Source organism: Biomphalaria glabrata, chromosome 12 (genome assembly GCF_947242115.1).
Source record: "Biomphalaria glabrata chromosome 12, xgBioGlab47.1, whole genome shotgun sequence".
Classification (NCBI taxonomy): Eukaryota; Metazoa; Mollusca; class Gastropoda; family Planorbidae; genus Biomphalaria; species Biomphalaria glabrata.
Genome location: NC_074722.1, coordinates 15,475,089 through 15,489,910, shown reverse-complemented (window position 1 = coordinate 15,489,910; position 14,822 = coordinate 15,475,089). Strand labels below are relative to the sequence as shown.

The 14,822-nt window shown below is 40.3% G+C and overlaps 1 protein-coding gene across 2 annotated transcripts in view; it reads right to left on the bottom strand.

Annotated features, from left to right (window-relative positions):
* LOC106052192 (collagen alpha-5(VI) chain-like) overlaps nt 1–14,522 on the bottom strand; it is a 50,732-nt gene extending 36,210 nt beyond the window's left edge. Inside the window, exons 1-2 of one of the 2 annotated variants that reach the window (XM_056006773.1) lie at nt 14,389–14,522; nt 11,978–11,999 (exon numbers count right to left, since the gene is read on the bottom strand). In XM_056006773.1, coding sequence (XP_055862748.1) covers nt 11,978–11,999; nt 14,389–14,427 — 61 coding nt within the window. In that variant the 5' untranslated portion in view covers nt 14,428–14,522. The remainder of the gene's footprint in view (nt 1–11,977; nt 12,000–14,388) is intronic. The other variant, XM_056006774.1, reaches the window with a different exon arrangement.
* Nucleotides 14,523–14,822: the final 300 nt, after the last annotated feature.

Genomic DNA, 14,822 nt, shown 5'->3' with positions numbered 1-14,822 from the left:
CGGTACTTTGATTTTCCGTAGCGGGGATTTTTTTTTTTTTGGTTACCGGAAACAATTGCCTTTATGCGGCAGTTTTGAGATCAGTAGGTTTGATTGATTGATTGTTTGATTTGAGGCACATCGGCACAATTTAGCCATGTCGTGCCTGCAGTCCCTTAAGGACTACTCTCTCTCTAAACAACAGGGCCAGATTCTATACAGTCATATCATTAAAATCAAGGTCCATTCACAGTTAAAATAGTAAAGGTAGTAAAAATTTAAATATTTGGTAAAAATCTAATGTAAATAGTGCATGTTCACAAATTCATAAATCAGATCTTCGTAGATAGCCCCACTTCCCGGATAAAGCCCAGTACCTTCCCAGGGTCGACATTATCAAATAGTGTATTTAAATTAGTGACTCTAAAATATTTCGCCCTGACATCCTGGTATCTGGGGCAATCAACGAGGATATGTTCCACGGTGAGGCGAGAGTCACAGTACTCACAAAGTGGGGGCTCCTCTTTCTTCAGTACAAAAGAGTGCGTGATGTAGGTGTGGCCAATCCTAAGTCTGGACATGGTCGTGCTACCACGCCTTGTCAGACCCTTAGATGTGGGCCGCCACCTGACATCCGCCACAATCTGCCTGAGTTTACTGTGAGTCTCAGCCTCCCATCGGTTCTGCCACTCTCGATAGGTGGCAGAGGCAATACTTTGTCTCAGGTCCGAGTAGGGAATTTGGGTTCCTGACACCGCATGATTCAGGGCTCTCTTTGCTTCTCTGTCTGCGGCTTCGTTTCCCTCAATGCCAACATGGGAGGGGACCCAGATGAAGGTGATATCCCTATGGTCGGCTGTTATTTGGTCCAACAGCTTCAGGCTCTTATGTACCAATGGGATGTCAGTCTTCATCCGCCCCAGAGCTTGCAATGCAGATTTGGAGTCGGAGCAGATTATAAATTTCCTCCTTTCTGATGCTTTTACGGCCATAAGTGCAAGCAATATTGCGTGCAATTCGGCCGTAAAGATGGAGCAGCCATCGGGGAGTCTACGGGAGATTGTTTTGTTCCGAAAGGAGCAGACACACGCGACCTTTCCCTCCATTTTGGATCCGTCTGTGTAGATGGTGCCACAATCTCCGTAGCTCTCCTGCAGTTCCCTAAAGTGGACTTGTAGTATGCTTGGGTCTGTATTTTCTTTTTTGAAATTGAGGAGGGATAAATTTAATTTGGGTTTATTGATTAGCCAAGGAGGGTTCTGAGGGATTTCTATTTTAGAGATTTGGTCAATGGGTGGGGTTAAATTTTGGATGGGTTCTTGTAGTGTAACTGAGTTGATTTTCTGCGTGCGTCCGGCGTGTCAGAAGGTCATGCCCAGTGCGTGTTTCATGTCCAGTGTGTGTGTGTGTCTAGTACTGCATCAGTGTTATGCCAGACGTGCTGGTTTCATTCACTGTTCATTGTAGTCTAATTTTGTCGAATAAAGCCATGTTATTGGTATTCTAGTCGTTATCATTTCATTACAATTTATTCGACAAAATTATGTATCTGGATTAGTGTTGAATTCCTTAATCTACAATGGATAAATTACTCAGACCGAAAGAGTTGGACATTGATCCTAATGCTCCACTGGCCTCAGAAAAATGGACTCACTGGTATGACACATTTCAGTAATTCTAATGGAACTTTAATTAAGGCGATGCAGCCTTTCCAGAGACTTAGTATGGATTTCAAAGGACCGCTCCCTTCTACATCTCGGAACACATACCTGCTAACCATAGTTGACGAATTTTCAAGATTCCCGTTTGCATACGCCTGTTCTGATATGTCGGCTTCTACAGTAATCAGATGTCTAGATAATTTATTTGGACTATTCGGAATGCCTGACTATGTACACTCTGATAGAGGTTCCTCATTCATGTCAAGAGAGGTGCAGGAATTTTTACACGAGAGAGGGGTGGCCACAAGCAGGTCGACCCCCTATAATCCCAGAGGAAACTCTCAAGTAGAAAGGCTAAACGGGTCATTATGGAAAGCTATAACTCTGGCCTTAAAAAGTCAAGGACTCCCGGTTTCCAAATGGGAGCAGGTGTTAAACCAAGCCCTGCACTCTCTTCGTTCTCTGCTGTGTACCGCTACAAACGAGACACCGCACGAGAGAATATTCAAGTTCAATCGCAGATCCACCTTCGGCAAATCACTCCCGACATGGTTAGCTCAACCAGGAAAAGTGTTGCTAAAAAAGGGAGTCCGTGCATCAAAATATGACGATGGTACAATAGCTGTGGACTTAATCACATGCAACCCACAGTATGCCATTGTAAGACTTCCTGATGGAAGAGAAGAAACAGTGTCACTACGACATTTGGCCCCCGCTCCAAGAGAGGGAGAATCAGAGGTGTATCAACATATGGAACATGAAGACTTTGAGCCGGAGACAAGCCCTATCACACAGATGCAGGTGCCTACTGACCATGTGACTATGGAACCAATGGCTGCTCCTAACACACATGTACAACAGGGGGAAAATGGACATCAAGAAGAAGTAAATACAGGGGCTGAGTCTTCAGTTAGAGAGACGCCGACGTCACCAACTGAAAGCGACGGCAGTATTGGTCCTGGTAGATATAACCTAAGACCAAGAACAAGCAGACCTAATTATAAGGTCTAACATAAATTTAATTATTTTTCCATATCACAAGTTCTAACTCAGTATCTGTAGGCTTAATATGACACACTTAGAACTGATCATTTTACAGTGTATAGCTTTTCTAGTTAGACTTTTGTATTGTATTACTTATTACATTATTATTCAAGACTACTTTCTCTACTGGTCTAACCTAATATTTGTATGCATAATATGACACTTAGCGACTGATAATTTTATAGTGTATAAAGTGTTTGTTTAGAGGTATACAATGCTTTTCAATAGAGTAACTCTGTAAGTATTCTGTAGGGATACTAAGGCCTCCTATATTGTTGTCCTTCACTATTATTTACATGTTTATGTTTGTATAACTTTTAGGCGGGGTGAATGTAGTGTAACTGAGTTGATTTTCTGCGTGCGTCCGGCGTGTCAGAAGGTCATGCCCAGTGCGTGTTTCATGTCCAGTGTGTGTGTGTGTCTAGTACTGCATCAGTGTTATGCCAGACTTCCTGGTTTCATTCACTGTTCATTGTAGTCTAATTTTGTCGAATAAAGCCATGTTATTGGTATTCTAGTCGTTATCATTTCATTACAGTTCTCTCATTCGAAGGCCCAACGGCTGTATGACGTTAGGCCTTCGATTGTATAATTCTACCTCTGTGGGGTTAAATATGGAGTCAAAAGCAGGGTTCGTGGGGTTGGATTTTAGCTTGACTATATACTGCATTGCAAGCTTTTTCATTCTTATATCCATGGGGAGTTCTCCAGCCTCCACATGGAGACTTGGGATAGGTGATGTACGGAACGCGCCGAGACAGAGACGCAGGGCAGCATTTTGTATTGGTTGCAGTATTTTTAGGTACGACTTCCTTGCTGCTCCATATATTATGGATCCGTAGTCTAGCTTGGATCGAATTAGACTCCGATAGAGCAGCAGCGAGGTATCTCTGTCAGCTCCCCAGTCCGTATGGCTGAGTACTCTCAGTATGTTTAATGACTTTTGGCATTTCTTCTTAAGTTCCTTAATGTGGGGGAGAAAATTAAATTTGGAATCTAAGGTGAGGCCTAAAAATTTTGTAGTTTTCACGACATGGATCTTCTTTTTGTGTATAAATAGTTCAGGGTCTGGGCGGAGTCCCCTTAGATTACAAAAATGCATACTAACTGTTTTGGAGTCTGAGAATTTGAAACCATTATAGTTTGCCCAACCCTGAATTTTGTTTAAACATAACTGTAATTTTCTTTCTAAGGTGTTCATATTTTTCCCATAAGTGAGAATGACAAAGTCATCAACATACAAAGAGCACTCTATGCCAGGGGACAGCGCATTTGTGATGCTATTTATTTTAATGTTGAACAGGGTGACTGACAGAATGCTGCCCTGGGGTACACCCATTTCCTGGTCATGAGTGTCAGAAGCGGAGTTGCCCACTCGAACCTGAAATTTTCGATCTTTCAGGAATTCCTCCACAAAATGGGGGAGGTGTCCCTTAAGCCCCATAAGCGCCAGGTCACGTAGAATGCCATGTTTCCAGGTTGTGTCATAGGCCTTTTCTATATCGAAGAATACAGCTACTAGATGTTCTCTTCTGAGTAATGCATTTCTAATATAAGCTTCCAGCCTTACCAGGTGGTCAGTTGTTGTCCGCCCCTGCCGGAATCCGCACTGGTAGTTTGAGATCACTTTATTCCTTTCCAGGTACCAGACCAGCCTACTGTTAATCATTCTTTCCATGGTTTTGCAGATGCAGCTTGTTAGTGCTATTGGTCGATAGTTAGCTGGGTCAGAGCCGTCTCTTCCCGGTTTAGGTATCGGTATAACTGTGGCTTTCCTCCAGATGTTTGGGAAAGCGCCTGTTTGCCACACACAGTTATAGACCCCTAGCAGGACTGCCAATGAGGGTTCGGGAAGGTGCTTGAGAAACTGGTAATGAATTTCGTCTTCTCCAGGCGCTGTGTCATGTGACTTGTCAAGCGATTCCCTCAGTTCCTCAAGCGAGAACGGTTTGTTGTAGTCTTCATTGTTCTCTGACCTGAAATCAATGGGGTGTCTTTCCTCCCTGGTTTTGACTTTTTGGAACTCTGGCGTGTAGTGTGCAGCGAATGATTTTTCTGCTATTGAGGATGCAAGGCAGTCAGCTATTTCTCTGGGGGACGTGACAGTTCGTCCTTGGTTTTTCAAATGCCCTATTGCATTTGATTCTTTCCCTTTGATTCGCCTTACTGCCTTCCAAACCGCTCTAGCAGAAGTTTTGGCATCCAGACTGCCGACAAAACTTCTCCAGGAATTCCTTTTGGCTGACCGTATGGTTTGTCTAGCCTTTGCTCTAGCTATTCTAATAGCTTTAGGTTTTCCTGGGAAGGATTCTTTATAAATGCAGCCAGTCGTTTTTTCCTATCACCAATAGCACTTTTGCAAGCTGTATCAAACCATGGTTTGCTAGGCCGTTTTGGATTTGCAGAGTTTAGGGGTACAACTTTCCTGGCTATACTTAGTAGCTTGCTAGCAAAGGTATCAGCTGGGTTCTGTTCATGGAGGATATTTTCTGTGATATCCTCGGAGCATCTTTTTTGGAATTGTTCCCAATCGGCCTTATTCAGTTTCCACCGCTGAGGTCTTCCCAATGAAGGGAGATTGTTAGTAATGATGATTGGGAAGTGATCACTTCCCCGTAGATCATTGCTAACTGACCATTTAAAATCGTCCAGAAGTCCGGGGACGCATACGGTGAGGTCAATGCATGTGAATGATCCAGTTCCTGGGTGCAAGTAGGTCGGTGATGCATCATTAAGTATGCATAAATCATGTTGGAGGAAGATATCCTCCAGCATACGACCTCTTGTATCGGTATTGTTGGATCCCCACATGGTGTTATGGGCATTGAAATCCCCAAGGATTAAATAGGGCCGGGAGAGTTGTTTCAATAGGTCCTCCATGTCTGTTCGGTTTAATGGAGCGCCTGGTGGTAGATACAGGCTGCAGCAAGTGATAACCTTGTGAAGGGTTATCCTAGCTGCTACGTCCTGTAGTGTGGTCTGTAGTTCTACCCTCTCATGGGGGATGCTATCCTTCACAAGGATACAGACTCCACCTGATGCTCTCTCTGCATCTTCAACATTCTTGGTGGAAGCTGATGCAATCTTTCAGAAATGTTTCCTGTAAGCAGACAGCTACAGGAGTCTCAGAGTCCATCAGTAGCTGCATTTCCTCGTAATTGGCCTTGAGGCCTCTACAATTCCACTGTACAATTCTGGAATCCATGGCTTATTCTAGATGACCTACTTGGAGCTATTTGGCCTTGGGAGGCCCCCGGAGGGGTTTCCCTTTATTCCAGTGACCTTGGTATTTTTATTCTTGGGTTTGGATGGAGAGGAGGACAACCCCCTTTTGGGGGAAGTCTTTCTCTCTGGAGAGGGGAGATCCCTCTGGTTAGAGCGGAGGTTATTTCCTCCTCTCTCACCTCGGGCATCCTCTCCGCTTTGATTTCTCCCCTTAGGGAGTTGGTCAACCTCTAACTCGGTAGAGGTTGGGGTGTCTGGCTGGGTTCTCTGAGGAGAACCTGTGTCAGACATGATGTCTCCGGGTTCTCCTTGAGTATTGGTTTTGACATGCTGCTCAGTCTCCATGCTCTCATCAGCGAGCACAGAGAACCTGTTCTTTAGCATGACAACAGGGCTTTCTTGTTTCTTCAGAGGTGTGTTCTTTGGCGGTGTTTTCTTCTGAGTTGGAGGAGGAGGAGGGGGTGGTGGGGTCAATGTGTCCGTCTGTGTGGCTATGGATCTTCCTTTCTTAGCAACAGCCTGGGCGTAGGTCTTTGTCAAGCCGAATTGGCCCTTGGGTAGGGCCAGTACAGCCGATTTCGCCTGGCTAAAGGTACATCCGTTTCTTGCCTTGTACTCCTGCACGGCAACCTCCTGTTTCCACACAGGGCAGTCCTTGGAGTAGGCTGAGTGGCCAGCTTGACAGTTTGGGCATTTGAACTGGGCTGTGCAGCCCTTGTCCTCATGACCCTCTCCAGCACATCTGGCACACACAGTGTTCCTCTTGCAGACTGCCGCGCCGTGTCCATAACCCTGGCACTTGAAGCACCTCATGGGGTTAGGTATGTAGGGCCTCACTAGAACTCGTAGGTATCCTGCCTTCACATACTCTGACGGTTTTGACCTCCTCACCCTCCCTGCGCCTGGTAATGCGCCGGGCATGGGTGACTCCTTCAATGCCCTCCACTATTTCCTTCTCGGAACATTCCAGTAGGTCCCTAGAGCTGATTACACCTCTGCTGGTGTTCAGACTCTTGTGTGGCATGACTTCCACTTGGAGATCACAGTCTTCTGCATCTTAAAAGCCCATCAGAGTGTGTCTTGCTGTCTACTTCTACAAGGAGTTCCATTGTTTTGTGTAGCTTAGACACACTCTTGGGCTCTCCCACTACTGACTTGAGTCCCTTATAGATAATAAAAGGGCTCAACTTTGTCAGGCTTTTTCCCTCCTCTGTGCACCTAACCACCAGAAATGATGGCCAGGTGGCACAGCTTTTTGGGACCTCCTCTTTTTATCATCAATTCGACGTTTCTTGCCCAGACATAGGTCTGGGGCAAGTAGTTTTGTGTGTGTTTTTTTGTCCATATATATTTTGGTTAATTCGGCACCTGTGCTCCCCACCCGCCATCGAGTCCAACAAGGGGACGGGCCATTCGGATGTCCAGAATGAGCCCGCATGTGTCCGATACAGCAGCTCCCTGATTGACCCTTCAGCCACCGCCCTCCAGCATAGGTCGACGACCTATGCTGGTAGCTCGGCATGACCAGCCGGTTGACCCAGAGCGGGCCATCTGGGTCTCAGGTCTAGGGGAACTTGGAGCCAAAGTATTGTGTTGTTGTGGTTTATCTTCAGATAGCCACCACTCAAACACCAGGATCTCTTTATCCCCCCTTACCCGTCGCAGTCCACGGCAAACGGACTGGTCTAGGACGTAGTGAGAATTTAAAGTTAAGGAGACAGTGTGATGATCAATGAAGGCAGACTTAGGAAAAGAGGAGGCAGACACAATGATAGAAAAGAAGTAGGGCACTTTTGAGCTCCAAAAGTGCTAAGGAAAGAGGAGCGCAGTTTAACGTCATGTCTCGGGACGAGAGATCAGTAGGAATTCCTATATCATTCCTATATAATTTAGTTCTCCAAATCATGATTTAAAAGGGTTAAAAGGGATTTTTTTTTTATTTAACATGGACATAGCTCGATTTATTCTTTGGACCTATAGTGTGTTATTCCGTTATCTCCATGGCGATCCAGCATTGTGAAATTATTAATTAATTAACTAATTGGTTAATTTTTAAAAATTGATTCTTGGCAAGTAAAAGAAATAATTGTGCGAAATTTCAGCTTGATGTGAGATTTTGTGTCGGAGAAATAATGTGTAAAAACTTTTAACCAAACAGACACACAGACGGACAGAGTTGATATAAGCTTTGTAAAAAAAAAATTTAGAGTAGAAGCCTATTGGTCTTCTTAATTTCTCCTACCGCTTTGAGTTAAAGTTTTGTAACAAAAAAAAAAGTTAAGTTACAAATAAACGTATTGCACAAAATTAATTTCTTATAAATGAACGTTTTTTTCAAATATTTTTTTTCGAAACCATTTTTTTTCAGCTACCCTTAAAGCCTAAATCTAAATCAACTTTATCAAATTGAGGGGTATCTATTCTTTTTAGGAAATGAATCGGTTATATTTGCAATGCAGTTAGGAACTATAAATTCATATTAGAAATTTTGAATATAAAAACTTTATTCAAAGGTTCTTAAAAATGAGACAATTGGTTGTTTCAAAACGGTCGAATTTCCAATAAGATTTTAACCATCTTTCTGTTGACGTTTTATTCTGACCAAAACAGGGCGACTACAGGAAGTCTCGCTTAGCATGATGTTAATAAAACGTATGATAAAAAACAATATAAATACGCTAATTGTGCCTCGATGGTCAAAGTTACGTATCGGCCCTTGACCCACGTTGCTTTATTTGACGAGGGTGTTGTATTAGTATAAATAGATTTCACAGAAATGGCTATGGCTAGTGGCTAGAGAGCTTGATTTAAGATGGTGTTTAAGAAGTTAAACGGTCGAGAAGTGTCTGCATCCAAGGAATACAACAGTTCTGATGTAAATTGAGGTAGCCCCCACGGTACACTGGGCCACGATGTCACACAATGCGTGCCATGGCGTGGTACCATGTCAATGTATATGTGTGTAAAAAATAATGGATCAATTTAAAATGTGGACAGCAAAACAAAGCAACGCAAAACAAAGCAATGCTAAACAAACTGAAAGCTTGGCGGGACAATGCTGTATTGCAAGGGAACAAAGGAAGTAGAAAATAGTTGAAAAAGCTTTTTTACATTTTACTAAATCAATGTTGTCGCCTAAATTGGAACGTCACATTGAGTGTGGCTTAACTTAACCTGAATTCAATGTTGTTTCAAGACTTAAAAACTCAGGATCTCATCAGTAAAATATATAGAACTTGAATTAATTAAAACACAGTGCCTATTTTAAACATAATGAAATAATGCATTGCCATTGCAAATACTAAAATAGAATGGATCAGCAAGATATTTATATCCGAACCTATCTATTTCGTACGTCTACAGATCTAGCAATGTCTGCATTTTAATAGGGCCAGATTTAAGTATGTGTAGGCCCGGTGCAAAGTATTTGAAGAGACCACTACACTTTATCGAAAGCTTTAATACAAATTATTTAATTAATAATAATACTTATTTCTAAAGCACGCGCCATGCATTAGAAGTAAGAAATAGAATACTTGGCCATTTAAACTCATTTTAATTCTTTTTTAAACAGAACATTAAATATTTTTTTTGTTAGATAGTGTTGTCGCAGTTGTCAGTAAAAATAAGAAGAAATATATTTGACTTTTGAATTTTTTTTATCTCTCTCGTTGGGGCACCTCTTTTATTGAGTCCCTGCCTACCCTATCTTAAAGCAGGCCCTGGTCAATAGATGCTTTATTTGCAGGCTACTTTAGTTTAGTGTTGGAAAATCGCCATGTTTTACAAAAGCTATGAAAACCGAGTGGTCAAAGTTGCAGAGCGCCAAACTGCCACTTAGGGTGAGGCTAGGTCCTTGTTAAAGGCTGGAATGGCTTTAGAATGTAAGATTGTTCTTGAATATAATGCTCTTGTCAAGATTGCCGCATATGTTGTTTATGTATAAAATTTTCATGTATAAGATGTTTATGTATAAGATATTTATGTAGAATATATAAAGTATGTAGCACAGTGTGCTGCAAACTGCCTAAAGGTGACAGAATCTTGATTTTTTCTTTATTCCCGAAGCTTTTAGTTTTTATATATCACTAGCGGATCCAGATTTTTTTTAGTGGTAGGGGCGATTTTTTCTAAGCCCAAACCTTAACGCCCAGGAAGCCCTAACCCTGTGTATAAGCGCGCACAGACACAGCTCGATACATATATCAGTGCTAAACAAAACGTTGCCTATATTACAACTAGAGCAGTGTATCTCAACCTTCGCTATCCCACCCTAACAAAAACAGTTACTTTTGTGACTTTTCTATTGACAGGTGCAGGGTGGGCACTGCAAGCTCCCCCAGCAGTGTTCGGGGCGGTGCCCCATGGCCATGCGTTTTCTAGCGTTCTGTACTGCAGAAACGTATTCTCCTAAAATCTAAAGCTCATTACTCATACTAATAAAAAAGGCAGGTCAAATTAAGTAAAATAAAGTAACGTGCGTGAAGGGCAAGGCCGATACTGAAATGTGGCTGACAAGTAGCGTGTGTGCATCTTTATTAGGCTTATTTAGACCAATTAGATTATACTCTATTTTATTTGTTGTATTTTTAGGATTCAAGTATAAATTATGAGTTATAGTCCTAAAGCTATTTATGCAATTGAAAAATCTCTGAATGAGTAAAGGTTTGGAAAATGCGAATAGGAAAAAATTATTTGGGTTCAAAAGTCATCTTTATTTTTACAGAACGCATATAAACTCTGTATGTCTGTCTGTCTGTTTGTAAAAAGTTTGTACACGTTATTTCTGCCACACCTAATTTTGGACATTATGAAATTTTGCACATTTATTTCTTTTACATGACAACACAAGAATCAATAAAACAATTTAAATTAATCAGGTAGGTAATAAACTATTGGTAATTATTTATTTTGCTTGCTATCGTGAACAAGGGAAAGAAATCAAATCATACTTGACAGATGTGGTGGTATAAATTGAATTATTCCCCTTGAGGACTAGAGTGAACATTTTTTATGCATTAAAAAAAAACGATCATGTAAACATTCACCAAGATACCTCCTTCTTCCCTCCCCCTTTCACAACTGTTCCAGACATGTGAAGGGATCATAGCACATTGAGAGAGCTAAAAGCTAAAAACAAAACAATTGGTTAAAATATTTCTAATTGCACAGATTTATTATGTCTAGTTGAGCTGTGCATACCATTACATGACTAATCTAAACTAATTGATACAATTACACTTAATATAAACTTTGTTTTTTTTAAAGGTATTTTTAAAAAATGTTTTCTTAACTCTTATACTTAAAAGTTTCTCAAGAATTCATAATTTTCTAGAAACAGTCTTTCTTTAAATAATTATGACAAATTCATGCACAATTATATAGACTCTGTCGCCATATTTAACTATTCTATTTTAACAGTCATATTTTCGTCGGAAAAAGGAGTGAGGGGGGAGAAATTGAAAAAGCTTCATCCTGAAAGAGTCATCTCTCCATTTTATAATTATTGCTACTCATTGCATTTGACATTAGAGAAAGTGGTGGGGCGACTCGATACTAAAATTTAATATATAGCGTATATAACTTATATTAGTGACAGCTTAAAATACAAAAGTTGGTCTGTCCGGTGGTCCCTTCTGGTCATACAACAGGAATAGCCCCATTAAAAGGAGAAGATAGCACACAATGACCGTGAAAGTAAACATCCAAAGTAAATTGCATCGTTCTCAGCACAATTAGACAAAGTCAGAGCTCATTAGTTTGGGAACTATGTTTTAAACTCTAACTACCTATTTAAACCCGGAATCCCATTTTCACTTTTAGCCTTGTGACCAACATTTCTCCTTAAATTCCAAGAAACTCTAAAAATGTCTAGATTGTCTTATTTTAGTATTTTTGAAAATAATCCGTGCTAATGTTCTCTCTCTCTCTCTCTCACTCATTAACCCTTGGATTCTCTCTCTCCCCTTTTCTCTGTCTATTTATTTGTAAAAAATGACATAAAATTATCGCCATGGAGATACAACTGACATAAATAGGGAAAGACTACTTTGATCAGACATACTTACATTTAGAAGCAAGTGTCACCTGCTAAGTAAAAGGAAAAAATGTTACATTTCAAACAGTAATTGTATTTAAAGGCATGTACAGAGAGAACGTAGTGTGACTTTAACTCAGATTAACATCTTGATTTTTAAAAAAAGTTACAAGACAAAATGATTCTTGATCTTGATCTAGAGATCTGGACCTGGATAAATACTAAGTTTCAATTTCCTTTCATTTCAGTAGATGCATACTTTAATTTAGATACGTTTTTTTAAATATAATTTAAAAAAAAAACCGTTTTTAAAAGTAAAAACACTCGTTACATTTGTAAGTTTACAAATACAAGATTAATCATGGGCGTAGCCAGGGAGGGGGTTCTTGGGGTTCAACCCCCACCCCCCCGAAATGAAATCCCCCCCAGGAGGGGGAATCGGAGTTAAGTGACTGATTTTTCCTTTGATTTTGTTTATTTTAGGTGAGATTTTAATACTAAATGATCACTTACCACAGCACAGCCGAGTGGGGTTTGAGTTAAAAACTCTCTACCACGGGGTTTTGAGATTAAAAAAAACCCTATCAAGGGGTTTTAAGATACAAATCCCTCTACCAGGGGTTTTGAGATTTAAAAAACCCTATCAAGGGGTTTTAAGATACAAATCCCTCTACCAGGGGGCTTTGAGTTTAAAACCCCCTACAGGGGGTTTTGATTTTTAAACCCCCTTCCAGAGGTTTTTGCAGTTAAATCCCCCTCTTCTATAAAACAAAACAAAAAAATGCAAACAACAATCCCCAAATTCCAACAGCACAGTTAAGAAAGATTTTGATTTTAAAACCCCCTCCAAAATTTACGATAAACCTTCTCTTTAATATAAAAAAAGCAAATTACACATTCAAAATTCTATGAGCGTAGCCAAAGGGGTTTTGGGTTTAACCCCCCCCCCTTCAGTTAAGGTTTGAAGCTAAAAAGTACCTCTTCTATATAAAAAAAAAGCAAATTACACACTATAAAATCTATGAGCTTAGCCAAGGGGTTTTGAGTTTAAATCCCCTTCCTCCAGATGGCTTTTTCTTTAAAGTTTAAAACCCCTCCAGATGGTTTTGAGTTTAAAATTCCCCTACAGAGCGTTTAGAGTTGAAAACCTCTCTCTTCAATATTATTTGAAAGCAAACTTTAGTCACCAAATTCTATGATCGTAGCTAAATGGGGTTTTGAATTAAAAAAAAAAAAAAACTCCAGAGATTTTTAGTTTAAATCTCCTCAACAGATGATTTGACGAAAAAAAAATTCCTTTTCGATATAAAATCTAAAGCGAAATACAGGCATGTAATTCCAAGAGCGTAGTCAAGAAAGGTTACAAATTTCTACCAGTTTTAATAGTCTTCTGCCGAAATTGAAAAACATTAAATGTGGCTCAACAAAGATGGCTAAGACAGATTTTAGGAGTCAGTCATAGAGTTCGGGTCTAAATCAAAGAAATCATAAGCCGAACTGGGAGTCGAATCCTTAGTAAGGTTGTGACAGAGCGTCGCATGAGGTTTTGCGGGACATGTTCTCCGACAAAATGAATTACGCAAAATAAGAGTTGCGGAAACAGCTTGCCGGAAAATGCGCCGAACGGCGCAAGAGGGTCTAAGTCAGTAAGAATATCACATTATAGGTTTGTGAAATAAAACTTTTTAATAGCAAGATAATGCACTGTAGATGCCTCAGAATATGCATTTTTTTGGCTTTAAATACCAGAAATAGTGCTCGGCGGCGGGGCTTCGCCCCGCGCTGCGGGAGCGCTGCGAACTCCCCCGGACCCCCTTGCTAGGAAGGGCGAGGAGTCTGAAATAAACAATAAACGTCTTCCAAAAGGGTCAGAATGTAATAAAGATTAATTATGTACACACACACACACACATATATATATATATTTTTTTTTCCGCGGGGAGGCGGGGGAATCCCCCCCAACCCCCCCCCCCCCCGAAAAAAAATCCTGGATACGCCCATGCAAGATTTACTTTCAATAGACAACAAAGTAGCCGATGCGCGAGAACTTGACTAGGAAGCTTCCAAAGATTGAGACAATGCTTCCACTTTTATCTATCTATCTATCTATCTATCTATCTATCTATCTATCTATCTATCTATCTATCTATCTATCTATCTATCTATCTATCTATCTATCTATCTATCTATATATCTATCTTATCTATCTGTCTGTCTGTCTGTCTGTCTGTCTGTCTATCTATCTATCTATCTATCTATCTATCTATCTATCTATCTATCTATCTATCTATCTATCTATCTATCTATCTGTCTTTCTGTCTATCTATCTATCTATCTATCTATCTATCTATCTATCTATCTATCTATCTATCTATCTGTCTGTATGTCTGTCTGTCTTTCTGTCTTTCTGTCTATCTCTCTCTCTATCAATCTATACCATACCTGTGTTAATGCCAAACCAAATACTAGCAGCCACATCATCCTGTACGTGTTCAGTGAGTACGTCTCTACTTGAAAGCTTTACTTTGTGAAGTACCGGTAAGCTTGAATCAAAGTCAATGCGAGAAAAGACTCAATCTAGCTTTTTATAATAGCTCACTGAATTGATCATCATGTAGGCGTGTAATTGAGTGTCATCATGTAGGCGTGTAATTGAGTGTCATCATGTAGGCGTGTAATTGAATGAGCGTCATGGAAACTAGATTCTTTTCTAGTGAAGGAAATCTCAACTTGACTTGTGGAATACAAAACTAAAAAGACTTTTTTTCTTTCTTAAATGGCCGTTAATATAGCCCATAAACACTATTTGTGAAGTAATCAATATCTAAATTTAAAAAAATAACTTGTAGAGTTGTTTCATTGAATACTATACATAT